The sequence below is a fragment of the Ammospiza nelsoni genome, chromosome 2 (genome assembly GCF_027579445.1).
Source record: "Ammospiza nelsoni isolate bAmmNel1 chromosome 2, bAmmNel1.pri, whole genome shotgun sequence".
Classification (NCBI taxonomy): Eukaryota; Metazoa; Chordata; class Aves; order Passeriformes; family Passerellidae; genus Ammospiza; species Ammospiza nelsoni.
The window spans coordinates 50,900,360-50,912,659 of NC_080634.1; the positions used below are offsets into that span (position 1 = coordinate 50,900,360).

Here is a 12,300-nt window from a genome sequence, read left to right on the forward strand (position 1 = left end):
TTAAAGTGCTATAGTGAACAAATTACTTTCTATGTTCCAAGTGTATTATAATCCTACTGCACCTATTATTCTTAAATGAAATAATTTTTCAAACTGAATGATGGCAACTAAACTCAGCTGCCATACAACCAACTACTCCTTTAAGTCTCTCATACCTGAACCTTATTCTTGGATCCCAAAATTCCCTTACCGATGTAGAATCAGTTTCTGTCCATCCTTTTCCACTGTTAGCCACCATTAGTATGTATCAGAAACAAAGTCCTTATACATGTTCAACTATTCATCAGCATTCTATACTAAATCTCCTAAAGAAGATGCACATACAGATTTCCACTAAAGATGTTAACTCTAACAAGGAGTGAACTGAGCAGGGTTTCTATTTGTTATTCTTCTTCCACCTACCACCCCATTTTAACACTGACCACATATAACCATTTTAGACCATAGCGCTATTCTATGTCTGCAAATGTCTCACACCAAACATTCAGTTTTCTTTAAAATGATCTCTCCCATACCATCTACATCTCTTATGTACAGCATATGGATTGAAGAGCCATGCACATTAAAATTAAATCCTTTAATTGTTTGGTAGATTCCAACATTTTGCTGTTTACCAAATGCAGAAAAACCCAACAAACCAACAATAAAAACCCCACCAGGAGCCAAAAGCATCATCCTCTGTTACTGCTCAGAGAGAAAAGGAATTGGATCTCCTAGAGGGCATGCAAAGAACTGCCCAGAAAGAAAGTGCTGGCAGAGCCTTTTCATTCTGACATAAAACACACGGACTACAGGAAACGGTGGACACTGTTAAAACTTTTTAGTCATTTAGGCAGGCAGCTTTCTGTGGACTCCTAAAATCCCTGAAGAATTCTAACTGTCAGAAGAAGTATCACAGGCACACAGAATACAGAGAGGAAGCTTCCCAGATTCTGATAACTCCACTAAAATAAAGGGGACTATTCAATTGAGTAAGAACTTCTTGACTGAGTATAAGTTTTTCATAGCTTCCTTTAAAATTGTCAGCTAGAGTGTTTAAATATATATCAAACTGTTTTCATTTCATCCACTCAAAAATCCTGTGTGATTAATTTCACAAGTCCATAAACCACTGCATGTCTATTTATCATTACAAAAGAAACACAACTTGCAAATAGCCCTGCTGTTATTCACAGTCAAACTCTAAATGCTACCAAATGGTAAAACTGATAAATTACCTGATTAAATTACTGAACATAATCAGAGATGCCCTGCTGCCACTACAGTCATCAGTGCATATGTGAAAAATTGAGCAAAACTGGGCTCTAGATAAGCAGTTTAGTATTCAAGAACTACCCCAGACACATCTAGTCCTAATAAAGTTAATGAAACTACTCAGGTAGAGAGGTCAGTATTAGCAGGTTTCATTCCAGGAGTGGAGTTTTAAGCCGTTGCTTAAGGAATAATGCTAAGCAATAAGGAAACATTGCTAAGGAATAATGCAGCACAAACTTACAACACTGGGAATGTGGTGTGTCACTATCCAATTTATTAGTGGAATGCAAATGATAAAGTACTGTGTTAATTATTTAGGAAGTGATGCTGAAATGGTTAGCTGGTAAAAACTGCAGTAGTTCTGGAAACAAGTCAACTCAATGCCAGAGAACAGGAGACTGGGTCAAATTATGTCTACTCAGAAATCCAAAGCTTACTGGAAATCAGATAATTTACTATTAATTTATGTATAGCAGATCATTCTCAAAGGTGGGACAGGAAGACAAATTAACACATTTTTAAGAAGCAGCAATTATAATATTATTATTATTATTATTATGAGCAGGTTAGTTTGTGAATCTGACATAAACAGTTTTGAACATTATTATTATTATAATGCTTATGTAATTCATAGCAGATTTACTAAGTATAATGGAGTCTTCATAACATGACACTCCATCACACTGCTGCCAGCTCCTACAGAAATGGGAAATCAATTTTTTGCAAATGCAAATTACACAGTGGGTGGCTAAGAGAAATGCAAACTGCAAAATCCTACACTAAATAAAAACATATATAAATATGGTGACAGCCTGGTAAGGGCTCCTCTTCAAATAGCTAAGGAATGGCAATCCCATTTTCCCTCTTGAACAAACTCCTTTCAAATATGGAGGATGTCAACAAAAATGAGTTTTCAAGCAATCTTTTCATAAAGTAATATTTATTATTTGTAATTAATAATTGGAATTTCTACAGCACACTTCAAACCTTCAGAGAGAAACTGCATCTAATAACGCAGACACTAAGAGAAAAATGATCCCATGACAGGCCAGAAAATATCTATTTATTTAGTTAAATTCTACCGACATTGGAAACATCTTTATTCAAATGTTTTTGTAATGACTCAATATTTAAACACCACTATGTATAACAAGCTTCTTCCTGATTTGAATAAACAGAGCAGCATTAGGCCCGGCTACCCCCAGCAGCGGCATTCTCATTACACTGTAACAACACAAGGAAATAGTTTTCGTAGCAAAAATTGTATTTTGCCTATCTTAAAATCTGTGTACTTTGTAGCAAATGCCGAGCATTACAAGCCGAGCGGCAGCCGCGGGACTCCCAGGCAGGCAGGCCCTAGGAGGAGCACGGAGGTGGCAGCTCAGCCCAGGGTGACAGGGGGGAGGAGGAGTGTGTTTCATGTCACAGCCAAGGGACTCCTCCAGGCAACTTAAAAAGCTCCACTGAGAGATTTGCACCTAATCCTCCACGGCCCAGGCGAGGATTGCTGTGATATAACGCCAGACAGCCACGTGCAGGAGAGAAGGGGGTTCAAAAGGCTCTCACAGTCAGAGACAGAGAGAGACACTAAAAAAAAATACGTGAAAACTGATAGCTGGGGAGCTTATTGCCTCCGAGTTTAAATCGTTTCATCACTCTTTTCATCCAGGGGAGGCAAAATTTGTTTATAGTATTTGAGAAAGGCAGAGGGAAGAAAAGAAAAAATCTGTAAGCTTATAACTTGCTGTATGATCATCCTCTGTACCTTACTGTTTCTGCTTTTTTTTGGTCAAAATTCACTCATTGTGACTGCTGTACAAAATCTGTGAAGGAAATACAGAAAGCAAGCAACTAAACAGATACCATTATTTCAACAGCCCAGTTGCCATACATATCGCAATTAACTGTACATCAATGAATTAAGCAAGGGCTACTCGATTTTATTGTTCTCACTACCGGGGCAGGTTGCACCCACAAAACACAACTTCATGCTGAGATTTAAAAAAACCCCAAAAGCACAGATAAGTCCTCTGCTTCTGGGGAGGTAAAAAAAGTACATTTAAATGTGAACATCCATGTGGAGATATGTGAAAATATTCTGCTGTAAGAATAAAGAATTAACATACCAAACTGCAGCTACAAGTTCGTGGGTGTTTTTTCCAATTAAGTGACTTATGAAAATATATCTTGATTTATGGAAATACATACAAATAGAGAAAGTCGTGCTGAACGGAAGATTACCTAGCAGACCTGAATCACCCTACCTCCTCATGATCTGCTATACCTTCCTGATTTAAATGTACCGAGCCGAGTATCCAATACAAGCTGAAGTACAGTCCGCCATAAGAAGTACTAGGAGTGCCCTTGAAAAATGTCCAGATTGCAGCTAGTGCACAAAGGACCTCGCCATGAAAATAAAGCGCATGAAAATTTCTCTCTCGCTCTTGAGCCGGCAGCAAGTGAAGAGATTAACTTCCCATCAACATCGGAAGACAAAGCGTTGTCAAGACACACGCGAAGTTTAAGAGGTTTAGAAAGAAACAAATGGAAAAAAAAAAAAAAAAAAAAAGAAAGAAATTGGTCGAGCAATTAATCCCGAATACTCTGCTTCGTATTTATCTCCCCCCCAAAAATGCTCGACTGAGCTGAAGAGCAGTACTGCACGATCCAAGCGGGATCACCCAGGTACTGACTGCCAAAGGTAAGGGAGCCCGGCATCCCCCTTCCCTCGCTACACGGGAGGCGACGCTGCAGATCTCCCACTCCATCACCGAAACGCGAAGCAGAACCAGCATCTGGAGCGGGAGGGGGGAGGTAATTAACTGGGAACTTTATGTTCCTTAAATATGTAACCACGACCTTTTTTTCTTCCCACGCCCCTCTTTATTTCCATGTTCTCTGTCAAAACCAGGCTGAAATAAACGTTATTCTATAATATAACTATTAAATAAGCAGTACAACACTCACCATATCAGCTGGAACGCTGCTGGACATTTTGATGTTACCCTAAATGGCTTAAAATCAACTTTAAAAAAAAAAAAAAAAGAAAAAAAAAGCAGCAGCACCAAGAGCAGCCCGCTGGAGATCTTCAAGACGCAAAACCGGTGTCAGTATCGGAGGCAGCAGCTTCCAGGTCCCCTACGCGAAAGAGGTGCCCGATAAGCAGCGGAGAAGGCGGCCGGCTGCGGAGCAGGAATATCCAGGGGCAGCGGTGCCGGGCTGGACCGGAGGAGCCAGCGGGAGACCAGAGATGGCAGCAGATCCCTGTCAGCGGCAGCGGCACCAGCGGTGCCAGGTAGACCAGGCAGCAGGACTACACCGCCACATGAGCTGCGTGCGGGCTTTTTCCCCCCTTCTCGCCCTCTGCCTTCTCTCCCAGCCTCGACAAATGACGACGGGATGATTCACACGGGATAATAGTGCGTCCAAGTCACCTCCTCAGTCGGCGCAGGCGACCCGGGCGCGCAGGCAGGACCTGGCTCCTGCCCTGGGCGGCGGGCAGGGAGGCGGGAGGGCCGGGGTGGGCCCGGGGCCGCTGGGGAGGACGCCGGGCTGCGGCCCCCCCTAGGCGGTGTGCGGCATCCAAGAGCGCCCGGCGGGGACGCGGGCCGGGGAGGGAAGGGAGGGAGGGCGCTCGGAGGGGAGAGCCCTCCCCCGCGGCGCTCGGAGGGGGCCGGGGGGCGTTCGACGGCGGCCGCCTCCCGCAGCCTCAGCTCTCCGCTCGCATCGCCGCCGCCGCCTCCTCAGCCCGCCCTCCCTCCCTCCCTCCCCGCCTCGTCCGCCGGCGGCTCCGGCCGCCCCCCGAGAGCCGCGCTGCGAGCCGGAGGTGCCGCTCCTTCAGCGCGATCCTCGCCCGCAGCCGCCCCCTGTCATCTTCGGCTCAAGCCAACATGGCGCCCGCCGAGCCGAGCGAGGGGACGCGGCAGGGGAGACACGGACCCTCCGCCGCCGCCTCCGCCGCCCCCGCTCCCGCCGCGTCACACGCCGCCGCCCCGCGCGGCACCATGGGGCTTGTAGGCGGCTGGGGCTCTCCGCCGCCGGGGCGGGGCCACCCGCCCTCCGCGGGCCCGGCCCGCCCCGTCGCGGCGGCCCCTGGGCCATACCGGGTTCCCGCAGCGTCGGCCAGGGAGGCTCCGAGGGGGCTCGGCGGCTCCGGCGGCGCCGCTTCCGCCTCGGCAGCAGAGACGCCCCGAGCTCCGCGTGAATCGGCGCTTTCCCCGCACGGGCGCTGCAGCTCCCTCAGGGCGTTCTGGCACTCCCCTCGCAGCCCCTGCCGCCCGTAGCGGGTGGGTGGGCCCGCGCTGTTCTCTTGGATGGCTTCCAACAAAAAAAAAACCCAAAAACCCAACCCAACTAATTAGCACACAATGATAAGGGTTTGGAATGGAGCTTAAAGATCATCTAGTCCTAACCCACCCTGCCCCTAGACCAGGTTGCTCAAGGCCTTATCCAGGCTGGCCTTGAATGCTGCCAGGATTGGGGCATCCACAACCTGCCTGAGCAGCCTTTTCCAGGGCTTCACTGCCCTCTGAGTAAAGAATTTCTTCCTAATATCTGTATTTTCCCTCATTATGTAAAAACTCATTACTCCTTGTCATATTACACATTGTCCTATCATTACACTTCCTGACAAGAGTCCCTCTACAGATTGCCTGTAGATATGCTACATTTTCATGTTATTGTTTTGTTTTGCACCCCAGATCTTCAAGTCTGGGCCGGTACATCACATTTTTTAAAATTTATTTCTCATTCTCACATTATTCTTTTGGTTTTTCTTGAGTTTGGTTTGGGTTTTTTCAATTATTTTAATTATTTGAAATTTTGGGGTTTTTTTCCCCGAACTTTGTAGTTTTAATAATGAAAAAAGCTCCTGTAAGATTCACAGTGCAAACAATGACTGCTGCCTTGGAAGCACTCTGAGAAAGGGAACTCCCTCATCATGTCAAATTCCCCTTCAGAAGCTACCTTGCTTCCTGAAGAGCTCTGCATTTTGTTATGGACCCAAGTTATCAGAAACTGTCTGCAACTGGTGTTTTATCCATCATTCCAGGCAGCTCCTGGAGACCAGCATTCAACAAAGAAAGGGAGTGCCTGATGAAAAGTGCACTGCAGCTCAAATGCACACAAAAAAAATCCACACAAGGCACATGTCTACTGAAGAAATGAGTTGGCCTTTTGAGAGGGGTGTGGATAGGCACATTCACATACCAAGACTGTGAAACTGTCCAAGAAAAAAAAAATAAATCAAGAAAATGAAGCAGATGGTGACAGATGGTTCCTTTGTGGACAAATCTCATGTAAAACCACAGGAAATTAAGACAGAGTTGTTCCCTTTAATTCTAAAAGTTTGAATCTGCCTTTCCTCTGTAGGACGTCATGCTGCAAAGGCAACCCACTGTCCCTTGCAGGGGTTATAATTCTTTACTTTGTACTCTGCCCCAAAATAGTTCAAAACTTCTGACTTCAGAAGATAGATCTGATAGTAAGCAGCCCTGTTTGATGCCTGGGAAAAGAGGTGGGGGCCAACAGAAGTGGCCCTACGTGTGTGATCTCTGTGAGCATTCTGTACTGCCACATTGTGTGACTTTAGGCATGTCACTCCCTCTCTTCTCAGCCGAATTTGCTTAGATAGTACATTTTTGGGGGTCAGTGCCAGCCCCAATCTCAGTCAGGCCTTCTAGACACCAACAGGATAAAAGGTCTTGTGTTTGTGGGAATAGCAAGCTGTGGAAGCACCACTTACTCTCTCTCTAACTGGGTATCCTTGAGGGACAGAGAAAGTAAAAGAGGGGAGTCGAAGAGATGAGATTTGAACGATGATTCTCTATTTCAAACATTATGCATTCCTGGTATCTGTGACTTTCTGATTGAATCAGTGACAAACTAAGGAATTATAAAAGATCTTGCTTAGTAGAGTTTATCCGTAGAACCTTACTAATGTGGGCTTTTCCCTGAAAAACAATCAAACAAACAAAAAAACCCCCAAGAAACATACATACAACAGCTTAAATTTATTCAGGATTGTAAGATCTGCTCCAAGGCCATCCTGCAGACCAGCCCTTCGTGCCTCTCAGACAGCAGCCGTGTCCAGGAGCCTTGAGGTGATCCAGGTAATTTAGGAAGTGCCCTGCCCATACTTTTCCTGTTAGCACTCCTAGAGTTGGGGCAAGAGAACAAGCACCACCACTGCTTGACAGGCACTGCACATCACAGCTGTCTCCTGGTGTAAACTGAAATTGGTGGCAGTGCAATTATGTCCTTGGCCACTTTATGACTGCTGAGGTGCATGGCCCTTCCCACCTCCCCTGCTACAAGCAGGACACACAGACAGTGGGCCTTTGTAATCCTTTGCAGCTCAAAGGGTGGATTGCTAAAGACTATGTGGAAATACTCTTCCACTGCACACCAAGAAGTCCATGTGCCCAAGCAAGTCAGGCAAGTAAGGACAGCAGCAAGCACAGGCAAAGTGGATGCAGGGTCAGCAAGGCAAGCAGGCAGCAGCAGGGCGCATCTGCTGCACTGGAGCTGGCTCTTTCTAATCTTCAGATGGAGGAACTCTTCGGTGGTGCATAATGATAAACACATCCAGAGCACATAACCACAGGAAAGAAACCAGCGTGATTCTATGGGTTTTGCTTTTTTGCCTCTATTTTAGCAATCCAATAAGAGGAAGGATCATGTGTTGGTGAAGCAGTGCAGTACAGGAGGAGTCAGAAGTCCTGACTACTTTGAATCTCTTCTGCTTTGTGTATGCAGTCAACTTGGTCAACTTTTCTGCCAGGTGTTGTATAAATGAGGATCAGTTCCTCTCTTTGATACGCAGCTGTACTGGCCAAGAGATGTCAATTACCTTTTAATGATTATTTTGATTACCATCTATTTGAATCTACAGTTATGACTGCTAGCCAGAATGCTCTAGTATTAGACACAGCACAATAAAAATACATATTGTGTCCTGTTTTGAAAGGTTCATAAGTCTGGGTTTGCCTAACAGCTGATATTTTTGTCATATTCAAATGATTGGTTTTCCCCTGGTTCTTATCTGTGATGACCAAACACGAATGGAGGGTCTAGTACAACTGGTACATGCTGGAAGTCATTTCAAGGTGATTGTGTGATGGGCAAATAAGTAAGAAGAGTTGCTGAATGATGATGCTGGTAGAAGTTGCGCTACATATGATGACAGGGGTAAAACCAGTTTTGTAGAGGTGAGGTCACATATGCTTGAAATGCAGGGTGGTCAAATATAAAACAGAAAAACGATCTTTTCTCCTTGACATGTGTTAAGAAGTGCTGTTATGATAGTATTAATTTCACATTTGCAGAGAGAGGAAATGAGAGTTGTGGTCAGCAGTTGTCTGGAACAAGGGACCCTGCAAAAGCATAACCACAGGCTCAGTCTCTGATCAGCCTGCAGATAAATCCCGAGCAAGTGCTACAGGCATATACATCTGAAAAAAAATCTTATCCACATCCAAAGATCAAGGAAAAAAGGGAAAATGCTGTTCAAGGGGAATGCTAGCAACATAGGAAGCTTAAAAAGCTATTCTGTTTTTGGGGTCTAATCCTGTACTCAGATGCACAAATCTCATTTCCATTAAGTCTCCTTTACAGAATTGTCATTTGAATTTGGACATCCAGGAACAAAATCATTCATCATCACTACTTTGGCAACTTATGGGGGAAATTGACAAAGTATACAACTAATATTTCATTCCTTATTTGAAAAACATGACATGACACAAGTAGAATTTGGCCATTCTGTATTCCCTTAGAGAAGAATTGTGCCAGGTATTTACAAGTGGACTGAGCTGCGGATTAAGTGTTTCATGGCCATCAGTACTAGTTGAAAGCTGACTCTGTACTGAGACGTGCTTAATAGGAATAAAAGGTCTGTTATACTAAATCAGATTAGTAGTCCAGCCAATGTGATATCCTGTCTCCAGCAGTGGCCAGCATCAAATGCTTCAGAGAAGGACACACAGACCCCCACAGTGGACAATCATGTTACAATCATCTTATTTGCTAAGTTTCCACTGCTGCCAAGGCTGCCAGAGAGGCTGGTTTATGCCCTGGAGCACACAACTTCATGTCATTTATAGCCTTAATGGCAGCATAACCCACTGCTGACATGTGAGACTGATTGCCATTTTTCAGAAGAGCAGCGCTCTCTCCCGAGTGTTGTAATTGCTGGGGTTGGAGACCACATTGAGCCTACATCCCATGACTGACACTAGAAGCTTTCAGCCCAGTACTGTCCTCCAGTGTTTTCCCTTTGAGGTAGGCTGTGAACAGGAGCATCTTCAGGAGAGGTAGCACAACATCAGGAAATTTCTCCTAAGGTGATTTCTGATTTGCCTCCAGATTTTCCAAGCACCCGGAGAAGGTGAAAAGCTCCCAAGACAAAAGGTTTAATTCTTTGGGGTTTGGCTGTGGGACAGATCAGGATTCTTTCCCTCTCTGGCAGCCACAGCAGCAAGATATCCAGGGCAGCAAGGAGCACACCAGGTTACTCAACAGGATACTTTTAATACCTTTGTAGAAACATGTGGCCTTTTTTTTTAACTCTTACAGAGCCAAGTTTGCATTCAACTCGGTATGACTCAGACACACTGAATTCAGGCACCTTACAACGAAGTGTTCAGGCAAAAAGCTGCACTGGAAATGAGGGCTGGATCCCACAGAATGCTTGCCACCCACTGTCTGCTCCTGTGCTCTGATGGTTTCTCATTTTGGCTGCTGAAAAAAACTCCTATTTTCTGTGTTCAGATTTATTTTTTTTAAACTAAACTGACTCCTTTCCACTTGGAAGAACATTGATTTTTGCCTGTTTGCTGCTCCTGTGTGAAGCCAAACCAGCATGTGGGTCCTATCAGCCTCTCTGTCAATGCCAGCAGGCTTCTGGGAACAGCATTCCTCAGGTCCTCACCTTTCTCTGAGCCAGCAGGAAGGCAACAGAAGGACCTCTGAGATTTTGCTGCATTTAGAATACACACTGCCAGGCAGAATCATGGTTTATTTATCTATTTTTTAAGTTATTAATCAGATTGATCTTGCTGGAAAATAAAAACACAGAACCAGTTTAAACCAACTCACATTGTTCCTCTGAATGCCCCAATTTGCTTTAAGGGTTTATTTTCCCCCCTCACATCTGCAGTACTCGTGTACAAACAGAAGATGATAGGAAACAACTGAGTGACACTGAGTGCCTGAGGTTGTTCCTGACCTTCCTGATGCAGCTGAACCAGGCAGGACCCATGCTCTGCCACTCTAGTGGGTGTTTCTGAGATATGGCATAGTGGTGTTACACTTAGTGATGCCACAAATTATGTCAGGTAACTCCTCAGGGCAGAGGTGAGGACTGAAATAAGAGGTTACAAAGGTGGAATTAGAGCAAGAAGTCCTCAAGCCTGTTTTAGAAAGTATTCAAAACACCAGAGTTCTGGAGGTGGTTTAATTATCCGTATACCTAGGAATAAATGGATACATCTGTCCAGTTCATACAGAAAAATAAAACAATTGGGACATGTCCCTTATTTTACAATATATAAGAAACAGGAAGGAGAAATTTTAGCAGAAAAGCTTCCATCCTGGATCAGCTTCCTGACAGCGAGGGGGAACTAGGGGAAGCATTGAGGTTACGCTACAGCTCGGAACTTGAAACTTGAATTTAACAAAATAAAACTGTAAAATGCTCTTTAATATCATGACATAAATATGTGGAAATTAAGAAGTCCTACACGACTGATTGCAAAAGTTATGGTGGCAAAAATTATTACAATTTTTCAGAGAAGAGGGAGGTCAAAGATCATGAAAAGTGCCATATCAAATTAAGTGACAGCTCTGCAGAAAAAGGAACAAGAATTTGTGGCTTTGGGGAATGACGGTTGCAAAACTCAACGCTGCAAAAGAAATTGTCTAGAAAAGAAATGGAGAAAAATCTGTGGGTAGTGTGACACTAAACCATAAGAAAAAGCAGTAGAAAGAGAAAACAGTAAGAAGAACAGTAAGAAGCAGTAGAAGAGCACCAGGTATCAGTCTCAGACCAATCAAGGATGTAAAAGGAGAATGGCTTCATAAAACTGATGTAAAACTATTTGTTAAACATGAAGGCTAAAGCCCAGATTGTTTGTTGGTGCTACCAGGATCCCATCTATTGTTTGTGCCTTACATGAGCCACAGCAGCCCAAGGCTGAGTGCAGCCTATTAGTTGTGCTGAGCCAGAATCGACAGGGACCCTGGGGTACCAACTGTGTTTTATCATCCCTCTGTCCTGCTGACGGCAGCAGGTTATTTTTTCACACTAATAGGAAGCTAAGTTCTTTTTTTTTTTTTTTTTTTACTCTAAGGGTCTCTAGTGGGCAGCTAAACATTAGTGAGCTCCCATTTTAGCAAAGATTTACTATTTATAAAATTAGTACTAAAAATACTAAATTGAAGTAAGAAATAATTTTTGCTTCTTTGAATTTCATGTCTGTTATCTGTACTACATTAGAACTATTCAGGTTTTTTTAATTTAAGGACCTTCAGATGCCTGTACTTTCAGGCTGTTTCTTATATGCATATGTATATATACTTAAACATATGTTTATAAAACTCTCAATCTGTATGCACACATACATATTAATACTCTGAACACTTTTTAAATTAGCTGAAGCACTCAGATAGATTACATGCAAATCTAATTGTATACTGCTTGAACTGAAACAAAAACCCAACCCAGAATCTGCCCTGAGGAGTTAATTGTTGTTTACATAAGTTATGTCAATGTAATATAATATTTTATTTGCCTTATTTTCTATCATTCATTACTCTTTAGATCAGAAACAATATCTGAATGAAGCAGTGTCTAGAAATGCTATTTTTAATTGGCTAAAGAGATTGGTTGACCTCTGGTAACTGGTCACTGTTGTTGGGGAGACTCTCCATGAGTGGTGGTGCATTGTTTAAGCATAATGGGCCAACAGTCTCATGTCATCCATAGGATATGGAGACACCACAGTTTTGTGTTTCTTTTACTTTATTACTATACATGCGAGGCACAAT

At 43.8% G+C, this 12,300-nt stretch overlaps 1 protein-coding gene across 1 annotated transcript in view; it reads right to left on the bottom strand.

The window, feature by feature from the left end:
• Positions 1-5,132, bottom strand: part of UBL3 (ubiquitin like 3) — a 56,401-nt gene extending 51,269 nt beyond the window's left edge. The window contains exon 1 of the mRNA XM_059493604.1: positions 4,222-5,132. Within this exon, the coding sequence (XP_059349587.1) occupies positions 4,222-4,248 (27 nt within the window). The 5' untranslated portion in view covers positions 4,249-5,132. The remainder of the gene's footprint in view (positions 1-4,221) is intronic.
• Positions 5,133-12,300: the final 7,168 nt, after the last annotated feature.